Genomic DNA, 25,155 nt, shown 5'->3' with positions numbered 1-25,155 from the left:
CAGAATGCAGGCACTGTACTTCCCATCTCCAAGACTCAAGTCCAGCAAATCGGTTTCCCTGAATCCCTTCGTAAATGTTACTGTTCTCACACTCCAACAGCATGTCAAGTCATAAAAACAATTTACCTTCACTCACTCACCTTAAATGTTTCAGCAAAGATGAAACTTTGCTGAACATCATCCTTCTGAGGATTTTCCATGTACACATTCTGAATGCCACTGTAGCCTGCCTCAGCTCGACAATATTTCTCTAAGGCCTGAAAAGGTGTTCATGTATCAATACAACACATCTATTAAACTATATAAATCAACATTTACATACAAAAACAAATTTTAGCATGGAAGCCATTTGGTGTTTTAAAATATTCTAAGGTTTACCTAATAGGTCGTAAAGAGCATTCAAGATTCATTTGAGAATTTAGAGATGGTAGCATGACATACTGTGCATTTGACCCCAGTGACAATTCCACTACTGATGCCATGACCACCTAGTCAACAACCTTTGGTAAATACTTTATTGATCAATCAAGTTTACCAAATTTAAACGCTATTCATGATCAATCAATCATTCAATCTGCAGGATGATATACCTACTATGTATCAATCATTAGGAAAATGATAAATAAAAACACAGTACATGTATCCACTTGAGGGGATGGGGGGGGGGGAGATAGATGGAGAAAAACCAGTTTCCTTTTCCTGGATCAGGCCTACCTGGAGGTTATTCCAGGGATCAATGCCCCTGCAGCCCGGTCCACTACAAGGCCTCCCGGTGGATCAGAGCCTGATCAACCAGGCTGTTACTGCTGGCCGCACGTAAGCCAACAAACGAACCACAGCCCAGCTGATCCAGCACAGACTAAGTATCTGTCCAGCTCTCTCTTAAAAGCAGCCAGGAGCCTATTGATAATTCCCTTTATGCATGGTGGGAGGCTGCTGAACAGTCTTGGGCCCCAGACACTTATGATGTTTTCTCTTAGTGTACCAATGGCACCCCTACTTTTCACTGGGAGTATTTTGCACCGCCTACCCAGTCTTTTACTTTCGTAGGGAGTGATTTCTGTGTGCAGATTCGGGACCATTCCTTCTAGGATTTTTTAAGTGATTATGATGCATCTCTCTCGCCTGCATTCCAGCGAGTACAAGTCAAATTCTTCCAAGAGTTCCAAGTAGTTGAGGTGTTTGATAGAACTTATATGTGCAGTAAAGGTTCTCTGTACATTCTCTAGATCTGCAATTTCACCTGCTTTGAATGGAGATGTTAATGTACAGCAATATTCCAGCCTAGAGAGAACAAGTGATTTGAAAAGGATCATCACTGGCTTGGCATCTCTTGTTTTGAACGTTTTCATTATCCAGCCCATCAATTTCTTTGCAGTTGTGATTGTGGCACTGTTGTGATCCTTGAAAGTGAGATCTTAAGACATTACCACTCCCAGGTCCTTAACATTATTTTTCTGCTCTATTGTATGATCAGAGTTTGTAGTATACTCAGTTCTAGTTATTATCTCCTCCAGTTTTCCATAACAGAGTAATTGGAATTTGTCTTCATTGAAAATCATATTGTTTCCCATTGCCCATTGGAAAACTTGGTTTATACTATCTTCTTGGAGGTTAACCATGTCCTCAACAGACAGTCTCATGCAGATCCTAGTATTGTTTGCAAAGGATGACATGGGTGTTGTGGATTACATCTCTGTCTATGTCTGATATGAGGATGAGGAACAGGATGGGGGCAAGTACTGTGCCATGTGGATCAGAGCTTTTCACTATGGCAGCTTCTGATTTAACTCTCTTGACCACCATTCTTTGTGCTCGTTTGGTTAGAAAGCTGAAGATCCATCTCTCCACTTTGCTAGTTATTCCTTTAGCACGTATTTTGTGTGCTATTACGCCATGATTGCACTTGTCAGAGGCTTTTGCAAAGTCTGTGTATATTACATCTGTATTCCGTTTTTCTTCCAGTGCATCCAAGACCATGTCATGGTGATCCAGTAGTTGCGAGAGGCAGGAGCGACCTGCTGTGAGCCCATGCTGCCTTGGACTGTGCAGTTTTTGGGAATCCAAGTAGTTTGCAATCGCATTTCTTAGCACTCTTTCAAAGATTTTTATGATGTGAGATGTCAGAGCTATTGGTCTATAGTTCTTAGCTAACGCTTTGCTGCCACCTTTATGAAGTGGGGCTAAATCCGTTGTTTTTGGTGACTGGAATTTCACTCATGTGTAAGTTCCTTCTCCATAGTATACTTAGAGCTTTGAATTCAACGAGTCTGGGGATGGGGCTGAGTGCATGGGCATGTTGTCAATGGCTTTCTCAAAGTCCATTGGAGTTAATAATGTTGAAAATCTGGCATACACTGATGGAGTTTTGAGGCTTATTCGTGGAAAAAATCATCTGGATTGTCGACCTTTAGACTGATTAGTGGCTCACTAAACAGTCGTACTGGGATTTCAGTATCTCACTCATTTCTTTGTTGTCATCTGTGTAAGTCCCATCTTGTCTGAGCAAGGGCCTGATACTAGATGTGGTAACTGCCTTGTTTTTGGCATATGAAAAGAAATATTTTGAATTTCTTTCAACGTCAATAATCGCTCTTAGCTTCTGTCTCTCCTGGGTCCTGCAATAGCCCTTAGACTTAAATTTGATACTTTCCACTTTTCTGGTCAGTGCTTCCTTCCGTCTATCAGATAATCTAGCGTTCTTGAGGAGCTCAGTGATTCTTCGTCATCTTATGTAGAGGGAGCGTCTTTCTCTCTCCAGTTCATTTCTTCTCTTCTTTTTTCTTAGGGGAATATGCCTTGAACATAATTCAGCTGCCAGGAAGTTGATCCTTTCAAGACACTGGTTTGGATCCATGTTATTTAAGATATCTTCCCAATGTGTTTCATTTAAGACATGGTTCACCTGGTTTCTTTTTCTGTCTCATAAACACGCTAGATAACAGGGATATCTTGCTACTCCTACTTACACTTTGGTCACACTTCACAGACATGCACATTCATATATATATACATACATATAGGTTTTTCTCCTTTTTCTAAATAGCTCTTGTTCTTCTTTATTTCTTCTATTGTCCATGGGGAAGTGGAAAAGAATCTTTCCTCCGTAAGCCATGCGTGTCGTATGAGGCGACTAAAATGCCGGGAGCAATGGGCTAGTAACCCCTTCTCCTGTAGACATTTACTAAAAAAGAGAAGAAAAACTTTATAAAACTGGGATGCTTGAATGTGCCTGGATGTAGTGCAGATGACAAGAAACAGATGATTGCTGATGTTATGAATGAAAAGAAGTTGGATGTCCTGGCCCTAAGTGGAACAGAGCTGAAGGGGGTAGGGGAGTTTCGGTGGGGGGAAATAAATGGGATTAAATCTGGAGTATCTGGGAGAGTTAGAGCAAAGGAAGAGGTAGCAGTAATGTTGAAGGATCAGTTATGGAAGGAGAAAAGAGAATATGAATGAGTAAATTCAAGAATTATGTGGATTAAAGTAAAGGTTGGATGCGAAAAGTGGGTCATAATAAGCGTGTATGCACCTGGAGAAGAGAGGAACGTAGAGGAGAGAGAGAGAGATTTTGGGAGATGTTAAGTGAATGTATAGGAGCCTTTGAACCAAATGAGAGAGTAATTGTGGTAGGGGACCTGAATGCTAAAGTAGGAGAAACTTTTAGAGAGGGTGTGGTAGGTAAGTTTGGGGTGCCAGGTGTAAATGATAATGGGAGCCCTTTGATTGAACTTTGTATAGAAAGGGGTTTAGTTATAAGTAATACATATTTTAAGAAAAAGAGGATAAATAAGTATACAAGATATGATGTAGGGCGAAATGACAGTAGTTTGTTGGATTATGTATTGGTAGATAAAAGACTGTTGAGTAGACTTCAGGATGTACATGTTTATAGAGGGGCCACAGATATATCAGATCACTTTCTAGTTGTAGCTACACTGAGAGTAAAAGGTAGATGGGATACAAGGAGAATAGAAGCATCAGGGAAGAGAGAGGTGAAGGTTTATAAACTAAAAGAGGAGGCAATTAGGGTAAGATATAAACAGCTATTGGAGGATAGATGGGCTAATGAGAGCATAGGCAATGGGGTCGAAGAGGTATGGGGTAGGTTTAAAAATGTAGTGTTAGTGTGTTCAGCAGAAGTTTGTGGTTACAGGAAAGTGGGTGCGGGAGGGAAGAGGAGCGATTGGTGGAATGATGATGTAAAGAGAGTAGTAAGGGAGAAAAAGTTAGCATATGAGAAGTTTTTACAAAGTAGAAGTGATGCAAGGAGGGAAGAGTATATGGAGAAAAAGAGAGAAGTTAAGAGAGTGGTGAAGCAATGTAAAAAGAGAGCAAATGAGAGAGTGGGTGAAATGTTATCAACAAATTTTGTTGAAAATAAGAAAAAGTTTTGGAGTGAGATTAACATGTTAAGGAAGCCTAGAGAACAAATAGATTTGTCAGTTAAAAATAGGAGAGGAGAGTTATTAAATGGAGAGTTAGAGGTATTGGGAAGATGGAGGGAATATTTTGAGGAATTGTTAAATGTTGATGAAGATAGGGAAGCTGTGATTTCGTGTATAGGGCAAGGAGGAATAACATCTTGTAGGAGTGAGGAAGAGCCAGTTGTGAGTGTGGGGGAAGTTTGTGAGGCAGTAGGTAAAATGAAAGGGGGTAAGGCAGCCGGGATTGATGGGATAAAGATAGAAATGTTAAAAGCAGGTGGGGATATAGTTTTGGAGTGGTTGGTGCAATTATTTAATAAATGTATGGAAGAGGGTAAGGTACCTAGGGATTGGCAGAGAGCATGCATAGTTCCTTTGTATAAAGGCAAAGGGGACAAAAGAGAGTGCAAAAATTATAGGGGGATAAGTCTGTTGAGTATACCTGGTAAAGTGTATGGTAGAGTTATTATTGAAAGAATTAAGAGTAAGAAGGAGAATAGGATAGCAGATGAACAAGAAGGCTTTAGGAAAGGTAAGGGGTGTGTGGACCAGGTGTTTACAGTGAAACATATAAGTGAACAGTATTTAGATAAGGCTAAAGAGGTCTTTGTGGCATTTATGGATTTGGAAAAGGCGTATGACAGGGTGGATAGGGGGACAATGTGGCAGATGTTGCAGGTGTATGATGTAGGAGGTAGGTTACTGAAAGCAGTGAAGAGTTTTTACGAGGATAGTGAGGCTCAAGTTAGAGTATGTAGGAAAGAGGGAAATTATTTCCCAGTAAAAGTAGGCCTTAGACAAGGATGTGTGATGTCACCGTGGTTGTTTAATATATTTATAGATGGGGTTGTAAGAGAAGTAAATGCGAGGGTCTTGGCAAGAGGCGTGGAGTTAAAAGATAAAGAATCACACAAAGTGGGAGTTGTCACAGTTGCTCTTTGCTGATGACACTGTGCTCTTGGGAGATTCTGAAGAGAAGTTGCAGAGATTGGTGGATGAATTTGGTAGGGTGTGCAAAAGAAAAAAATTAAAAGTGAATACTGGAAAGAGTAAGGTTATGAGAATAACAAAAAGATTAGGTGATGAAAGATTGAATACCAGATTGGAGGGGGAGAGTATGGAGGAGGTGAATGTATTCAGATATTTGGGAGTGGACGTGTCAGTGGATGGGTCTATGAAAGGTGAGGTGAATCATAGAATTGATGAGGGGAAAAGGGTAAGTGGTGCACTTAGGAGTCTGTGGAGACAAAGAACTTTGTCCTTGGAGGCAAAGAGGGGAATGTATGAGAGTATAGTTTTACCAACGCTCTTATATGGGTGTGAAGCATGGGTGATGAATGTTGCAGCGAGGAGAAGGCTGGAGGCAGTGGAGATGTCATGTCTGAGGGCAATGTGTGGTGTGAATATAATGCAGAGAATTCGTAGTTTGGAAATTAGGAGGTGGTGCGGGATTACCAAAACTGTTGCCCAGAGGGCTGAGGAAGGGTTGTTGAGGTGGTTCAGACATGTAGAGAGAATGAAGCGAAACAGAGTGACTTCAAGAGTGTATCAGTCTGTAGTGGAAGGAAGGCGGGGTAGGGGTCAGCCTAGGAAAGGTTGGAGGGAGGGGGTAAAGGAGGTTTTGTGTGCGAGGGGCTTGGACTTCCAGCAGGCATGCGTGAGCGTGTTTGATAGGAGTGAATGGAGACAAATGGTTTTTAATACTTGACGTGCTGTTGGAGTGTGAGCAAAGTAACATTTATGAAGGGATTCAGGGAAACCGGCAGGCCGGACTTGAGTCCTGGAGATGGGAAGTACAGTGCCTGCACTCTGAAGGAGGGGTGTTAATGTTGCAGTTTAAAAACTGTAGTGTAAAGCACCCTTCTGGCAAGACAGTGATGGAGTGAATGATGGTGAAAGTTTTTCTTTTTCGGGCCACCCTGCCTTGGTGGGAATCGGCCAGTGTGATAATAAAAAAAAAATAATTCACCTGGTCCCAGGTGATGTTCTTGATGTTGAAGTTGTATTTGGCAAAGACACTTTCACAGCTACATGTATTTTGCTGATCAGGACCCCTGTGCATGTAAGTCTGAACTTTGATTAGATTATGATTGGAATTAGCTGTTTTTGATATTATTGTCTCTTACCAGGTCCTCATTATTTGTGAAGATAAGGTCAAGTATGTTTTCTAGTCTTGTTGGCTCCATTATCTGCTGACTTAGGGTGTGTTTATTGCAGAAATTTAGTAGCTAATGTGTGTGAGACCTTTCATCTGTGCTGCCTCCAGGGATTGTTTCTGCTATAACATTATTTGCTACACGAGTTTAGAAACCCTTGCCCTGCCCTAGAAAAGTTTCATTGGATGCCCATTGTACATCTATAATAAATCATATCCAGTTTTCACAGCATTTTTGAGACTTTGTTACATTAATGATGTAAACCAGGGGTTCCCAACCTGCGACCCACAGGCTGCATGTGGCCCTCATATGAAATTATGAATTCACTATTATGTAGATTCCACACTGCACAGCATCAACAAAATTGTGTAGCCTTCATCACATATTTGACCATCAAATGTGGCTCATTTGTGTAGGAAGGTTGAGGACACTGATTTAAACCACTGGGCAAACTTAAAAATTAAAATGCTTGTAAATATTATGGTCTCTCAAAATGTGGATTGATCAGTCTATAATGAGACCTACATATCTCACATTGCTGTAGAAATATCAAAAACATTTTAATTATGTTTAACACACTAGCTGTCTTTCACCAAGGCAAGGTTTCCATTTTTCTTGGGTTACTCTGCCTCAGTGAGATAGACTGAAGTATTTATATGCCTGACAATCTTTCAGCAATTCTCTCCCATAAAAACCTTGTTTAGGCTAGCATCTCACTTTTTTTCCTATTTTTAAACTTCTCACCACAGTAATCTGCTTATCAGTAAGAGCAAACGTGTAATTCACCAAAAGTATTTTTCACAGTTAACTCAAAAACAAATATATTATTAGTACTCAAAAACAAATATATTATTAGTACTAGTTTCCAAAGTTTTCCCGAGATTTAGATCATAACCTGCAATTACTTCCAAGTATAGTAGTACCCTGGGATAAGAACAGCTCAAAACTCGAACAATTATGTAAGTGTATTTATGTACGTGCTTTTGTAAGTGTAATTTTGGGGGGTTTGAAACGGATTAATCTAATTTACATTATTCCTTACGGGAACAAATTCATTCAGTACTGGAACACGAACAGCCTTCTGGAATGAATTAAGTTCGTATCCCAAGGTACCACTGTACAGTGGAGCCTCAACTTACGAGTTTAATCCGTTCCGTGACCTTGCTCATATCCCAATCTCCTCGTATGCGGAGTCTATTTTCCTCATTTAAATTAATTGCAATGCCATTAATCTGTTCCAGTGGAATTCCTGCTCTCAGGAGGCAGGAATATGATGCTAATATCAATTCTACGGCTTATTTATCTATCACAATTCAACTAATATGACATAATAAACAATGTAAATAACATAGAAACCTGATATATACTCTAGAAAGAATAAAGTATGTCATTATGTGACAAGTGGTGGCGGCCATTCCCTACCTAAAGCGGCCGCCTTGTTATGGGTCAGCAGGGGAGACCTCCTGCTATCCCCTGCCATCCCCGATACCACCATCCAAGCTTACATGTTCAGTTCCACTTCTCTCCTACAAGCTAGCTGTATTTGTGAATTGTGTTTTGATCTTTTAATTACCATATCTTGTATCTGCCAAGCAATCATGACACCCAGTAGGCATACAAGTGTTGCTGAATGATTTGACTGACTGACTTACTGACTGACTGAATGATTTGACTGAATGATCTGATTGACTTACTGAATAACTTAAAGTTAGACTTTTTCACTGAAGAGGAACCTGAAACTGTGTCTTACCATCAGTTGTATAATGATGCCTTACCATCAGTTGTATAATATACTGCAGGGTAAAACTGAACAGAAATCCATTACCGAATTTATGCACACTCCGGTATAACCATCAACTTCAGTACCAGAACCTCTACCATCCACCTCAGCCCAGTAGGACCACAGCATAACTCTCAACTCTCTTCACAATCATCCACAAACACCAGCACCCACAATTTAAGGTAAGAAATACTATTATTTCTGTTGCAGTTATAGTCTTAAGGAGTAAAAACAACATAATACATCACGGCAATGAACTATAATTATACTGTATAATAACTTATACTTTTGTAAGATCTGGAGGTCTAAAAAAAAGTTGTTTGAGGAGGAAGCTTGCATCCTGAATTTTTGCTCATATCCAGACACAAAAAATCGATCAAGTGACTGCTCGTATCCTGAAAAAACTTGTACGGTGGAACACTCGTAAGCCAAGGTTCCACTGTACTGTATATAAAAATAAAATTTATTAGCCCTTTGGGGGTTGCCAGGCCCTCTCAGAGACTTGTTCTCAGGGTCGCCAAAATTTCAACAACAACAACAACAACAACAAAAAAAAAATCTTATGAAAAGATAGAGAATCTTTTCCTGATCATAATGACACCAAAAGTATGAAATCTGATGAAAAACTTACGGAATTATGCTCTCGCAAAGTTAGTGGTCTCGACAATGTTTACGCATCGGCGATTTTGCCCACTTTCAGCCCTATTTTCGGCCAATTCCAGTGTACTAGTCAACAAAAATCATAACTATTTTGCTAGAACTCCATTTTTTTCTATCGAATGAGTACAAGAAATCACCCATTTACCGATTTCAACTATCCAATAAAGTGGTCAGAATTTAGCAATTTTGCCAATTTCCGAATAGGGTCCAGAATAAACAAGACAGACATTCCTGGCACTAAAATAACAAGTTCTCTGTTCGTTAGTCACATCCCCAGGCCCCTGTTGTATTTCTTTGGCTTTCCACTTTCAATTTTTATTCTTACAAAAAATAGAAGATTTACTGTTATGCAGACTATTGCATTAGTGTAGAAATGGTATAAATAATATCAGCGCACTTGTGAAAGAATATTAGACTCACCAGTTGATGTATATTGGATGCTTGGCATGATTTGTTTACTTTTGAACTTTGGTAAAAATCGAACATTTCTGCTACTTTGAGCTCAATTTCAAGGTACTTTTCATTGTAAAACCAGTCAAAATCATCTCAATTTCTGTAATATGTCTTCCATTCTATAAAATGAGACCAAGAAAACTAGAATACAACAATAAATACCATACGAAAATACAGTGCAAAGTCACTGTGTTAATCCAAAAACGCAGTCAAAGTTGTTTTTTTTCTCATTATGCACTGTGTGCTGCAGGATTTTTTGTATACTGCACACATTGACCACATAGACCCATTCTTTCATATGTATGACTACCAGCATTCTCTCACTAGATTTGAGGGAGCTAGAATATAAGTGTACTAGTACATCAAAAACCCTAGGGCGTAAGCCGTACTAGTATGGCCGAAACCCCCAAAAGGTTAAATGCACAAAAAAAATTTGTCCTGAATTTCATAAATTTGAAGTGACCTCATCATGATTAATAAAATAAAAATATTACTATCATTACATTCATGGGGGAGTGCTAAACCCATAAGGGTCATGCAATGGCTGGGAAATGGAAGGCATTCAAACTCAATTCAAGGAATTGGAACACAGGTCCAATTCTTTAGATCAAGAGCCCCTCACCAGCATCAAGGAACCTCCTTGATGCTGGTGAGGATGTGTGTGACTTACCAAAACAGCCTCCCATGCCCATTCTCTGTATTTTTGATCTTTGGTGAATCTCCACATGTAGAACCAAGTCTCTATAACCTCTGGTCTTAGAATATAGTATTTCTCAGAGGATTTTAGTGCCCGTGCTTCAATTCCTTCTGTGAATCGGAAACTCTCTGGTCCGAGTCCAATAGGTGTGCGAATGTAAGACTCATGACATGTATTTGCCAAACCTTCTGCAATCTCCATGTGAGTTGCAGACAACTGGCTTTCAATTTTCTTAGCACCCAAAGCATACATTCCGCCTGGAAAGTAGTTAAAACACAGTAGAAAAATCGTTAGTAAATATTACCCCCTTTGTAAAATTACAATTACACTACACTCTCCAACATAGCAAGTCATAAAAAAAAACAGAAGTTGATATATATTAGGATTTTGAAGGATTGCTCTTTACAGATTTTCTCTCATAACAATGACATCTAAATCACTTACCAGGCATGCAATCTTTTTTAAACTACAGTACTCCAAATGCACAGTATTGCAGCACATTTAATTATGTATTTTTCAAAATTTTATTTTTTATTTTTATCCAGGATCGAGTTCAATGACTTACTACAGAAGTAGCTGTCAGTCAGTTTAACCTCTACACCAGTAATGGAATATTAAAACAACTTTTACACTCAACCTCATCAATACCGTGAACTTACCATTTGCTCCTTACTAGTGAAGGACACTATTCTACATTATTTCTGCCTCACATTGTGCTCTTATGGACTTTTTTTGTTCAGTGTATTCACTAAATTTACAGTGGGCTGGAGGAGATTTCCATTCCTAGTGTGGGTAGTATGGAAAGTGTTGATATTGTAACAGTATGCCTACCCTGTAACTGTTTCACATAACCCCTGCCAGGGAAGCCCCACTGCGAATCAACCATGGTCTCGTCTGTGCATGTCCATGTTATCCTGCAACATTCCACGCCATTCATCTCAGCAATACAGACAAATGGAATTGTCCAGCAACTACCTCTTCACATCCCCTATTACAATATCCTGTGGCGTAAGTGACAATATGTATCTTCACTGTTCCCCTGCTCAGCATAACTGGAATTAGGCCAAGGCTAGACAATGTTCTTCTCCCATTAGTCCATCACTATCATTCACATCTTGTGTAGTAGTAGTTGACACTGCCTTGTAATGGCTCATTCTCCACCAACTACTCAACCAATTACTAATGCTGAGACATGCCTACAAATTGTTTGCCTCAACTAAAGTCTAAATGAATTATCCTGTTATCCATGTATGTCATCTCACTGCTGTGGACATAATTATTATACCATTAATGGATCTCTACAGTCATCAACCTCTGGCATCCAATAGGTAATGCTGAGTCTTCCCTGTGAAGACTTGACTCACTCACTCACTTATGCTCCCTCTCTCTCTCTCCCCCACACACACACATTCTCTCTCACTCACTCTCACTCTCTCTCTCTCTCTCTCTCTAGAAACCTAACACTGTCTGGACATACTGATACTAAACAATTTATTCTTCCAGTGTTCACAAAAGTATCTAATGTCAAGCTTTAGCCACCTCTACTTTACCATGGTGAGCCTCATCGACAGGCCCACATTCACTACATTCCAATTCACTGGGACTGAAATTTTTCCTGGGTATTCAAAACCAGTTTATGGTGATGCCAGTTGGGCCACAGAGACATGAGTGAAATTTTTTCTAGGTCTGTCTTCCTTTGATTAGAGCCTGACGCTCAGGGGACTGCAGGAATTCTTTTTACATCCGAAACCCAACTTTATCAGGTCTACATTGTTACATCAGCTGTACTTTAGTCTTGCCTAGTTACAACTTGTTTCCTCAATAGATACTAATTCCCTACAGATTCTGCTTCTGGGATTTCTCACAAAGTCTCATACTGTTCTTGATGGATAGTGTCAACAGTAGGAAGTTGGCTTTCACTGCCTGCCCTCGTGGACAGCCTACTCTCACAAACAGTGAGAGCTCTTAAGACGTTCTGCTCCCTTCCACATGAAGTAGTGGTGGTTCCTCTTCCTCTTTCTTATAATGGATTCAGCAAAAATTTAAAAAAAAAAGAGTCATTGGAAGGCATGCAGTTTCCTTGGCAGCAACCCATGGACCCTGCAGTGTGACATCTCTAGTTGTAATGCCACCTTTCTTAGCTACCATCATGATAAAAAAATATAACGAGTTATTCCTACAATGAGCAGGCACACAGGGAGGGGTCATTTTGGGGTCATTTAGATAACTGCAGATAAGACAATTGTTTGTTGAACAGCAGTTCTGTACTTTGCTTGGTGGCCAATGAATTACAGAAGACCAGCAGTCAGCAATGTTGTAAAGTGGGTTACAGTTTGCAACTACTATTACTGACCCACCAGATAGGAGAAGCAAATAAGATTTTTGATGGTGCTGCTCAGATAATGCCCACACTCCTCAAATAACTGTACGAGGTCCAAGGACAGATCTACTAGTTTTGTATTCCTCTGCCATATTTTCCCCATTTAAACCAAACATTAAATACTGTACATACTTTGTAAATCTGACTACACAAATTTCAAGATTTGAAGGAATGAGGTAGTTAAAATATAATTGTGATAAATCATACAAAAGGTATGGTATATAAATGAGATACTGTATACAGTGGTCCTTTGAGTTACAATATTAATCCATTCCAGATGTATTGTACCTCAAAACTATTGTAACTCAAACTCCAACATACATGTTTTCATGGTAATTTGTTCCAAGATCTCAGAAGTGCAACTTTTACCATGTGATGAATGGTTTTGAAAACCGACAAGTTGAAGAATTGAGACACTTATGCAACACATGGGAATCTTTATTGAAGATTCCCATGTGTTGCATAAGTGTCTCAATTCTTCAACTTTTACCATACCTTGGACTGAAAGCTTTACCATGTCTCACAACACTTTTAATATCAGTCCTTTTCTTAAAACCCTTGAACCACCCTCTGCTAGCTTTAAAACCATCATCTGGAGTAGCATCATTATGTGAGGGTGAATAGTGTTTTAAATCATAGTAAAGTTGTCTTGCATGCTCACAGACACTATCTCCCTTAAACTGCTTCTCTCTTATCCGCAATAACAACAGTCTTTCCATCTCTATGATCATTTCTCTGCCTCTTTTCACTAATTAGATTCGTTAGACATAGTTGATTGTGGAAAGCCATACTGATATATCAATGTGCTAAGTCTAATTCCATCATGTTTTTCACAATTTCTTGCTTGATCTTCAGACACTGCCTATTTACTGCACACTTTAAGGGACATGATGATTTGGCAACACTGAAGATGGCATAATTAAGTCACAAATTTAGTTCTGAAGAGTAAATAACCCAGAGCTGGTGTTGGCCATACAAGTGGTAGCTTCAAACTGAAGATGAAACAATAAAATGCAGGACAAGTACTGCTATTGGCTGAGATGCCCCAGAGATATTCGTTCCCATTACTGACTGGCTGCTACGGTTCCCTCACACACCCCCACTGATTCCTCTATCAGCTCAAATGTTGCCCAAGAGGCAAGCCACTATATCGCTAGTTGGTTGAGGACCATTCATATGCACCGACATCATATATGTATCGTATCTCAAATTTTTCATCACAACTCAAAACTAAATTACTGTACTTTATGAGGATAAATCGTAACTCAAGGGACCACTGCATTTGTAACGTGTAATACTTATAAATCTTACCAGAAAAGCAGGCCAAGTGATCCATCTTGTGCTCCAAACGATTAAATTTACTTTCAGCAATGTAAGTGAGCCCAGAGTTGGACTTAAGAACTAAACGGTTAGTTATGACTCCAATAGCATCTACATACATATCTCGAGCTACTTCATCTTTTCCCCCAGATTGTAGGTAGGCTTTTAAAAGATATTCATAGAAGCTGTCACCAAGTGCACCAACAGATGTGTGACCTGAAATACATAAAATGTAATTTAACAATTAATATTCACAATTAGTTTAATTTGAAGTGGTTTACATACTATATTAAAAGATTAAAAGATTACTAAAAAAGAGAAGAAGAAAAACTTTATAAAACTGGGTTGCTTAAATGTGCGTGGATGTAGTGCGGATGACAAGAAACAGATGATTGCTGATGTTATGAATGAAAAGAAGTTGGATGTCCTGGCCCTAAGCGAAACAAAGCTGAAGGGGGTAGGAGAGTTTCAGTGGGGGGAAATAAATGGGATTAAATCTGGAGTATCTGAGAGAGTTAGAGCAAAGGAAGGGGTAGCAGTAATGTTAAATGATCAGTTATGGAAGGAGAAAAGAGAATATGAATGTGTAAATTCAAGAATTATGTGGATTAAAGTAAAGGTTGGATGCGAGAAGTGGGTCATAATAAGCGTGTATGCACCTGGAGAAGAGAGGAATGCAGAGGAGAGAGAGAGATTTTGGGAGATGTTAAGTGAATGTATAGGAGCCTTTGAACCAAGTGAGAGAGTAATTGTGGTAGGGGACTTTAATGCTAAAGTAGGAGAAACTTTTAGAGAGGGTGTGGTAGGTAAGTTTGGGGTGCCAGGTGTAAATGATAATGGGAGCCCTTTGATTGAACTTTGTATAGAAAGGGGTTTAGTTATAGGTAATACATATTTTAAGAAAAAGAGGATAAATAAGTATACACGATATGATGTAGGGCGAAATGACAGTAGTTTGTTGGATTATGTATTGGTAGATAAAAGACTGTTGAGTAGACTTCAGGATGTACATGTTTATAGAGGGGCCACAGATATATCAGATCACTTTCTAGTTGTAGCTACACTGAGAGTAAAAGGTAGATGGGATACAAGGAGAATAGAAGCATCAGGGAAGAGAGAGGTGAAGGTTTATAAACTAAAACAGGAGGCAGTTAGGGTAAGATATAAACAGCTATTGGAGGATAGATGGGCTAATGAGAGCATAGGCAATGGGGTCGAAGAGGTATGGGGTAGGTTTAAAAATGTAGTGTTAGAGTGTTCAGCAGAAGTTTGTGGTTACAGGAAAGTGGGTGCAGGAGGGAAGAGGAGCGATTGGTGGAATGATGATGTAAAGAGAGTAGTAAGGGAGAAAAAGTTAGCATATGAGAAGTTTTTACAAAGTAGAAGTGATGCAAGGAGGGAAGAGTATATGGAGAAAAAGAGAGAAGTTAAGAGAGTGGTGAAGCAATGTAAAAAGAGAGCAAATGAGAGAGTGGGTGAGATGTTATCAACAAATTTTGTTGAAAATAAGAAAAAGTTTTGGAGTGAGATTAACAAGTTAAGAAAGCCTAGAGAACAAATGGATTTGTCAGTTAAAAATAGGAGAGGAGAGTTATTAAATGGAGAGTTAGAGGTATTGGGAAGATGGAAGGAATATTTTGAGGAATTGTTAAATGTTGATGAAGATAGGGAAGCTGTGATTTCGTGTATAGGGCAAGGAGGAATAACATCTTGTAGGAGTGAGGAAGAGCCAGTTGTGAGTGTGGGGGAAGTTCGTGAGGCAGTAGGCAAAATGAAAGGGGGTAAGGCAGCCGGGATTGATGGGATAAAGATAGAAATGTTAAAAGCAGGTGGGGATATAGTTTTGGAGTGGTTGGTGCAATTATTTAATAAATGTATGGAAGAGGGTAAGGTACCTAGGGATTGGCAGAGAGCATGCATAGTTCCTTTGTATAAAGGCAAAGGGGATAAAAGAGAGTGCAAAAATTATAGGGGGATAAGTCTGTTGAGTGTACCTGGTAAAGTGTATGGTAGAGTTATAATTGAAAGAATTAAGAGTAAGACGGAGAATAGGATAGCAGATGAACAAGGAGGCTTTAGGAAAGGTAGGGGGTGTGTGGACCAGGTGTTTACAGTGAAACATATAAGTGAACAGTATTTAGATAAGGCTAAAGAGGTCTTTGTGGCATTTATGGATTTGGAAAAGGCATATGACAGGGTGGATAGGGGGGCAATGTGGCAGATGTTGCAAGTGTATGGTGTAGGAGGTAGGTTACTGAAAGCAGTGAAGAGTTTTTACGAGGATAGTGAGGCTCAAGTTAGAGTATGTAGGAAAGAGGGAAATTTTTTCCCAGTAAAAGTAGGCCTTAGACAAGGATGTGTGATGTCACCGTGGTTGTTTAATATATTTATAGATGGGGTTGTAAGAGAAGTAAATGCGAGGGTCTTGGCAAGAGGCGTGGAGTTAAAAGATAAAGAATCACACACAAAGTGGGAGTTGTCACAGCTGCTCTTTGCTGATGACACTGTGCTCTTGGGAGATTCTGAAGAGAAGTTGCAGAGATTGGTGGATGAATTTGGTAGGGTGTGCAAAAGAAGAAAATTAAAGGTGAATACAGGAAAGAGTAAGGTTATGAGGATAACAAAAAGATTAGGTGATGAAAGATTGAATATCAGATTGGAGGGAGAGAGTATGGAGGAGGTGAACGTATTCAGATATTTGGGAGTGGACGTGTCAGCGGATGGGTCTATGAAAGATGAGGTGAATCATAGAATTGATGAGGGAAAAAGAGTGAGTGGTGCACTTAGGAGTCTGTGGAGACAAAGAACTTTGTCCTTGGAGGCAAAGAGGGGAATGTATGAGAGTATAGTTTTACCAACGCTCTTATATGGGTGTGAAGCCTGAACACTTTTTCCCTAAATACTGGATCACCAGAAATATCAGAGAGGTAGACAAACTCAAGATGTAGTGTGCCAAACTCTGATAAAATGCTTGAACCACCACTTGCCCATGCATAGTTTTTAGCAATCTGAAAAAATGGTACATTTAGTTTTTAATAATCTCAAGAAGCACAGTCACATATATATAAACAAATACCTTTATACTGAAACTGCTAATAAGGAAGTGATGAATCCAACACATCAAAGCATGAAGACTCAATGGAATACTACAAATACTAAGAAAAGGAACCCAAATACTGCACAAACCATTCATACAAATTTGTACATATCAAATTATGATTAATATATCAGCTGACTGGTATGTACAAGATCAAGAGATGAGACGAGCAAAAAATTCTGAGCTACAGATCAGTGTTGCTAACAAGTGCAACATGCAAATTATTAGTAAAGATTACAAGAAAAATACATAATGAACATGTAGAAAGCTCTAAATTCCTTGAAGAACACCAGCATGGTCTCAGATGTGGAAGGCTGTGCTTTACATTATTATAGGGTCTGTCAAGAAAGAGATGGGTGGACCGCATATTGCTAGATTGAGAAACTTTTTTTATACAATGCCAAATAAAAGGCTACTTAAAACTATAGAAACAAGATTAAATAATATTAGTGCACACACACATACATAGTAGTAACACTAACCTGATTTACCATACACATATAGTAAAACTAACCACCCAGGGAGGTATTACCGTTCTGCCAAGTGAGTGTAAAACGAAAGCCTGTAATTGTTTTACATGATGGTAGGATTGCTGGTGTCTTTTGTCTGTCTTGTAAATATGCAAGATTACAGGTACATCTTGCTACTTCTACTTACACTTAAGTCACACTAAACATACATGTACACGTTTATTTATACACACTCATCTGAGTTTTCTTTGATTTTATCTTAGTTCTTGTTCTAATTACTTTTCCTTTCATATCCATGGGGAACTGGAATAAGAATCTTTCCTCCGTAAGCCACGCGTGTTGTAAAAGTCAACTAAAATGCCGGGAACAATGGGCTAGTAACCCCTTTTCCTGTAAAAATTACTAAAAAGAATAAGAAGAAGAAAATTGTCAAAGTGGGAAGTTTGAATGTGCGTGGATGTTGTGCAAAGGATAAGAAAGAGATGATTGTGGATGTTATGAATGAGAAGAAGCTGGATATCCTGGCTTTAAGTGAAACAAAGCTGAAGGGGGTAGGTGAGTTACAGTGGAGAGGAATAAATGGGATTAGGTCAGGGGTTTCTAATAGTTAGAGCTAAAGAAAGAGTAGCAATAATGTTGAAGGATAAGCTATGGCAGGAAAAGAGGGACTATAAATGTATTAATTCAAGGATTATGTGGAGTAAAATAAAGGTTGGATGTGGGTTATAGTAAGCATTTATGCACCTGGGGAAGAGAGAAGTATAGAGGAGAGAGAGAGATTTTGGGAAATGTTGAGTAATTGTGTGGGGAGTTTTGAACCAAGTGTGAGAGTACTTGTGGTTGGGGATTTTAATGCTAAAGTGGGAATAAATGTTGTGGAGGGAGTAGTAGGTAAGTTTGGGGTGCCAGGAGTAAATGAAAATGGGGAGCCTTTAATTGAGCTATGTGTAGAAAGAGGTTTGGTAATAAGTAATACATATTTTATGAAAAAGAGGATAAATAAACATACAAGGTATGATGTAGCACGTAATGAAAGTACAGTGGACCCTCGACCAGCGATGGCATCGATTAACGATAAATCTGACTAGCGATACATTTTATCGCAAAAATTTTGCCTCGATTAGCGCTAAAAAACTCGACCAACACTATTCCTTCCGTCTGAGACGCGTCCACTTCTGGCCAGTGTTTACAAGCCAGCCAGCCACCGCGGTTGCTTCCAAGCATACAATCGGAACATTTCATATTATCACAGCCTTTTTAGTGATTGCACCTGCAAAATAAGTTACCATGGGCCCCAAGAAAGCTTCTAGTGCCAACCCTACAGCAAAAAGGGTGAGAATTACTATGGATATGAAGAAAGAGATCATTGCTAAGTATGAAAGTACAGTGCATGTCTCCGAGCTGGCCAGGCTGTACACAAAACCCCAATCAACCATTGCTACTATTGTGGCCAAGAAAACGGCAATCAAGGAAGCTGTTCTTGCCAAAGGTGCAACTATGTTTTCGAAACTGAGATCGCAAGTGATAGAAGATGTTGAGAGACTTATTGGTATGGATAAACGAAAAACAGATAGCAGGAGATAGCATCTCTCAAGCGATCATATATGAAAAGGCTAGGAAGTTGCATGACGATTTAATTAGAAAAATGCCAGCAACTAGTGGTGATGTGAGTGAATTTAAGGCCAGCAAAGGTTGGTTTGAGAGATTTAAGAATCGTAGTGGCATACATAGTGTGATAAGGCATGGTGAGGCTGCCAGTTTGGACCAAAAAGCAGCTGAAAAATATGTGCAGGAATTCAAGGAGTACATAGACAGTGAAGGACTGAAATCTGAACAAGTGTTTAATGGTGACACTGACAATGTTGTGAAACACTTTAGGAATGTCATAAAGGAACGGGAGGTACAGGCCTCTATGGGCAGATATGTTGTGCGACAGAGGTCCAGTGACTCTCAAGCTGGTCCTAGTGGCATTAAAAGAAGAAGGGAAGTAACCCCGAAAAAGGACTTGCCACCTCAAGTCCTAATGGAAGGGGATTCCCCTTCTAAACACTAAGACCATCAACACACTCCCCTCTTCCCATCCCATCAATCATTACCAGATCTTCAATCAAGGTAAGTGTCATGTAACTGTGCATGTCTTCTTCAGTTTGTATTAAAATTAATATTTCATGTGTTAAAAATTTTCTTTTTCAATACTTTTGGGTGTCTTGCACGGATTAATTTGTTTCCATTATTTCTTATGGGGAAAATTAACTTGACTAACGATTATTTTGACTAACGATGAGCTCTCAGGAACGGATTAATAGCGTTAGTCGAGGGTCCACTGTAGTTTGTTAGATTATGTATTGGTGGATAAAAGGTTGATGGGTAGGTTCCAGGATGTGCACGTTTATAGAGGGGCAACTGATATATCGGATCATTATCTAGTTGTAGCTACAATTAGAGTAAGAGGTAGATGGGATAAGAGGAAAATGGCAACAACAAGTAAGAGGGAGATTAAAGTGTATAAATTAAGGGAGGAGGAAGTTCGGGTGAAATATAAGCAACTAGTACTGGCAGAAAGGTGGGCTGGTGCAGGTATGAATAGTGAGGGGGTTGAAGAGGGTTGAAATAGTTTTAAAAATGCAGTATTAGAATGTGGGGCAGGAGTTTGTGGTTATAGGAGGGTGGGTGCAGGAGGAAAGAGGAGTGATTGGTGGAATGATGAAGTAAAGGGTGTGATAAAAGAGAAAAAGGTAGCTTATGAGAGGTATTTACAAAGTAGAAGTGTTATAAGAAGAGTAGAGTATATGGAGAGTAAAAGAAAGGTGAAGAGAGTGGTGAGTGTGTGCAAAAAGAGAGCAAATGATAGAGTGGGAGAGGTACTGTCAAGGAATTTTAATGAAAATAAGAAAAAAATTTGGAGTTAAACAAGTTAAGAAAGCCTAGGGAACAAATGGATTTATCGATTAAAAACAGAGAAGGGGAGTTAGTACATGGGGAGATTGAGGTTTTGGGTAGATGGCGAGAATATTTTGAGGAACTTTTAAATGTCGACGAAGAAAGGGAGGCGGTAATTTCATGCACTGGCCAGGGAGGTATATCATCTTTTAGGAGTGAAGAAGAACGGAATGTGAGTGGGGGGGAGGTACGTGAGGCATTACGTAGAATGAAAGGGGGTAAAGCAGCTGGAACTGACGGGATCATGACAGAAATGTTAAAAGCAGGGGGGGACATAGTGTTGGAGTGGTTGGTATTTTTGTTTAATAAATGTATGAAAGAGGGGAAGGTACCTAGGGATTGGCAGAGAGCGTGTATAGTCCCTTTATATAAAGGGAAGGGGGACAAAAGAGACTGTAAAAATGATAGAGGAATAAGTTTATTGAGTATACCAGGAAAAGTATACAGTAGGGTTATTATTGAAAGAATTAGAGGTAAGACAGAATGTAGAACTGCGGATGAGCAAGGAGGTTTCAGAGTGGGTAGGGAATGTGTAGATCAAGTGTTTACATTGAAGCATATATGTGAGCAGTATTTAGATAAAGGTAGGGAAGTTTTTATTGCATTTATGGATTTAGAAAAGGCATATGATAGAGTGGATACGGGAGCAATGTGGCAGATGTTACAAATATATGGAATAGGTGGTAAGTTACTAAATGTAGTAAAGAGTTTTTATGAGGATAGTGAGGCTCAGGCTAGGGTGTGTAGAAGAGAGGGAGACTACTTCTCAGTAAAAGTAGGTCTTAGACAGGGATGTGTAATGTCACCATGGTTGTTTAATATATTTATAGATGGGGTTGTAAAAGAAGTATATGCTAGGGTGTTCAGGAGAGGGGTGGGATTAAATTATGGGGAAATACGAAATGGGAAGTGACACAGTTACTTTTTGCTGATGATACTGTGCTTATGGGAGATTCTAAAGAAAAATTGCAAAGGTTAGTGGACGAATTTGGGAATGTGTGTAAAGGTAGAAAGTTGAAAGTGAACATAGAAAAGACTAAGGTGATGAGAGTATCAAATGATTTAGATAAAGAAAAATTGGATATCAAATTGGGGAGGAGGAGTATGGAAGAAGTGAATGTTTTCAGATATTTGGGAGTTGACGTATCAGCAGGTGGATTTATGAAGGATGAGGTTAATCATAGAATTGATGAAGGAAAAACGATGAGTGGTGCATTGAGGTATATGTGGAGGCAAAAAATGTTATCTATGGAGGCAAAGAAGGGAATGTATTAAAGTATAGTAGTACCAACACTCTTAAATGGGTGTGAAGCTTGGGTTGTAAATGCTGCAGCAAGGAGGCAGTTGGAGGCAGTGGAGATGTCCTGTCTAAGAGCAATGTGTGGTGTAAATATTATGCAGAAAATTTGGAGTGTGGAAATTAGGAGAAGGTGTGGAGTTAATAAAAGTATTAGTCAGAGGGCTGAAGAGGGTTTGTTGAGGTGGTTTGGTCATTTAGAGAATGGATGAAAGAAGAAACACATGGAGAGCATATAAATCTGTAGGGGAAGGAAGGCAGGGTAGGGGTCGTCCTTGAAAAGGTTGGAGGGAGGGGGTAAAGGAGGTGTTGTGGGCGAGGGGTTTGGACTTCCAGCAAGCGTGCGTGAGCGTGTTAGATAGGAGTGAATGGAGATGAATGGTATTTGGGACCTGACGATCTGTTGGAGTGTGAGCAGGATAATATTTAGTGAAGGGATTCAGGGAAACCGGTTATTTTATATAACCGGACTTGAGTCCTGGAAATGGGAAGTACAATGCCTGCACTCTAAAGGAGCAGTTTGGGATATTGGCAGTTTGGACATATATATTTTGTATTTTTATACGTATATACTTCTAAACTATTGTATTCTGGGCACCTCTGCAAAAACAGTGATTATGTGTGAGTGAGGTGAAAGTGTTGGATGATGATGAAAGTATTTTCTTTTTGGGGATTTTCTTTATCTTTTGGGTCACCCTGCCTCGGTGGGAGACGGCCGACTTGTTGAAAAAAAAAAAAAGTTCAGTTAAACTAACCTGATTTAGCATACACATGTACTGTATAGTAAAAAAATTCCAGATATAGCATACACAAGCAGCAAAAGAACAATATATCACATAAAATTAAAGCAATACAGTAGGGCCCCGCTTTACGGCGTTACACCTTACGGCTTTCTACTAATACAGCAATTTCAAAATATGACCAAAACTTGCTATACAGCTCCCTGTCTTTCTAATATGGTGCACCCCACCTGGCTTGTTTACATTCTCCGTGAGCACATCTCCCTATTATGTCTGGAAACTTTCCAAAATCTCAAGTGTTTTAAAGTTATTACATATTTTATATGCACTCTGATAATTATATTTGTGTACCTGTACCTAAATATGCTTACACACTGTGCTGGCATGCAGGTACACATTAAAATCACAGTCTCTCTCTACTATTGATGCCATATAATAATCTCTTGGGTGCATTAAATGTTGTATATTATGTTAATACAGACATTTCTATTAATTCATCTATGATATTTTTTTCAAAATTATATACTTAACACGCTACATAACATATAAACATGATACACCCACAGCATAAAAATTGACATAAATATGAGATGTGTTTACCAAGCAGTTTGTAGGATTGTTGGAAGAATTACGTTTTCTCTAGTCAAACACCAGTGACTGGGGGATAACTGTAGAAAAATATTCCTTTCGTATGCCTTCACTTTATCTATAGCTATTCATGACCCTTGTGGGTTTAGTGTTTTTTTTATTATGATTATAATAATAATAATATCATCATTCACTCTAAAAATGGTGTGTTGCATGAGAATGGGAGTGTTGCTGTTTATTTATTATTCTGTAGTAACTTGTCAGAATATCATTCCTTCTAAAAATGATGCTACATGAGAATGGAAGTGTTGCTCTTTATTTATTCTACTGTACCACTGTGGAGACAACTTGTACACCATGTGAGGTGTTTGTTTGAACGTGTATGAACTATACAGATGCATTTGTCCCTCTGTTTACATAGTACTCGCAGCTCTGTCCTCTTACTCGTTCTCTCTCTCATTTATTCATTTTTATCTCGCTGCCCTCTCACCCTACATTAAGACTACAATATTTTAAAGTAAATAATGAGTGTATTGTATATACATTTTATCGCTTTAGGGTGCTTTAAATGCAGTAGTATATTATGTGTGGGTGGGGTGGCCAGGCAGGCTACCATACCTCCCACACCTGACTTTTTACAAATAAATACTACTCATCTTTTGCCCGACATTAAGACTACAAATATTTTGAGGTAAATAATGAATGTACTGTGTGTGTACGTATTTTACTTTTTATTCTTTTTTAATGCCTAGTTCTATTGCTAACTTAATATATGTTAGTGTAAACTTGTTACATGGTTTTTATACAGTGGAACCTCTGGTCATAAACGTTTCTGAACAAGAACAAATTGGTTCACGATAAAAAAATCTGCCAAATTTTTGCATCTGGTCACCAACACATAATCAGGTGCCGAACAAACAGCCATGCCAATTTTCACATTCCACTCCATTTTTTCAAACGTGCCAATTTTCCCCCACTTCCTGTAATTACGACCATGATAAATTCGGATTAGCAATGTTTTATCAGCAGGTAGTGCCGAAACAGCTTCTCCCAGTGCCAGTACCTTGCTAGGGCTTGCCATATATGATTTTTGGTAAATATTTTTTTCTCTCAGTTGTTTGTTGGGCTATCTTATTGAAACTTGGGAAATGTATGATGGAAAGATGCTTCGTAATGTACACCAAAAATGAAAGAAATCGGACAATAAGTAACAGAGTGCATTGCTCAGCCATTAGATGCCCCTTAAAACTCTTAGGACTCATCCAATGTTAGTTTTCTCTGTTGTTCAAGGTTTTCTCAGTGTTATTTAAGGGTTTTACATTTAGTTTACTATTAAACTGTGCATTCAATGGTATAATTACTTTTGTGCTTAAAAATCTTAAAAAAAAAACAATATTTACATGCAGTTTGTAGGGGTTTGGAACGGATTAATCGTATTTACATGCAATCCAATGGGGAAATTAGGTTCGAGTCATGACCAGAGTTTTGGAATGAATTATGGTCGTGACCAGAGGTTCCACTGTATGCATTTATAAGTGGAAAAAATGGCGTTCTGCTTTCCGGCAATGTCTGCTTTATGGTGGTAGCCTGGAACCTAACCTGCCGTATAAGTGGGGCCCTACTGTACTTATACAGAACAATTTCTTTATACAAAGTCAAGAGGTCAAAGATATACCTCTTAAATTTACTTAATTCCTTTCATCATACTAAATTATATAACACTAAACTGAAAATATAAGTTTAATCGCACTAAACAAGTTGATTTAACATTCAGTAATTAAAAATGATGAGACAAAAAAAAAATATACAGTGCACAAAGAATATACAGTATCTCTTACCCCATTGCCAACATTAATAAGAGCATATGGTATGCCAGTAGGAGTATCAAAGGCTGGCAGAAGTTTCCGAGCAATGTGTAGAGCACGGTCTCGAAACAGCGGATCACCAGTAAGAGAATAGACTGAGAGAAGGCCCCCAACAAACCGAATATTGGTCTCGAACACAGACATTTCTGATCTCTGAAACAATAATTACTATTATAATCACGGGATGTGCTAAACCCACCTGGGGAATGGGAGGCAGTCAGGTTGTCCCTAACAAAGGGGAAGATGTAGTAAACCCTTGATATAATGATCTAATAGAGGGATTGT

At 39.0% G+C, this 25,155-nt stretch overlaps 1 protein-coding gene across 1 annotated transcript in view; it reads right to left on the bottom strand.

The window, feature by feature from the left end:
* The window catches only part of alpha-Man-Ia (alpha-Mannosidase class I a), a gene marked incomplete at its 5' end in the record, with an annotated part of 54,708 nt that extends 29,685 nt beyond the window's left edge, over positions 1-25,023 (bottom strand). Inside the window, 5 exon segments of the mRNA XM_070081437.1 lie at positions 141-257; positions 10,147-10,430; positions 13,865-14,094; positions 16,682-16,881; positions 24,844-25,023. Of these exon segments, the coding sequence (XP_069937538.1) occupies positions 141-257; positions 10,147-10,430; positions 13,865-14,094; positions 16,682-16,881; positions 24,844-25,023 (1,011 nt within the window).
* Positions 25,024-25,155: the final 132 nt, after the last annotated feature.

Source organism: Cherax quadricarinatus, unplaced genomic scaffold (genome assembly GCF_038502225.1).
Source record: "Cherax quadricarinatus isolate ZL_2023a unplaced genomic scaffold, ASM3850222v1 Contig2728, whole genome shotgun sequence".
Classification (NCBI taxonomy): domain Eukaryota; kingdom Metazoa; phylum Arthropoda; class Malacostraca; order Decapoda; family Parastacidae; genus Cherax; species Cherax quadricarinatus.
The sequence above is the reverse complement of the archived record's forward strand: the minus strand, read 5'-3'. Positions and strand labels throughout refer to the sequence as shown.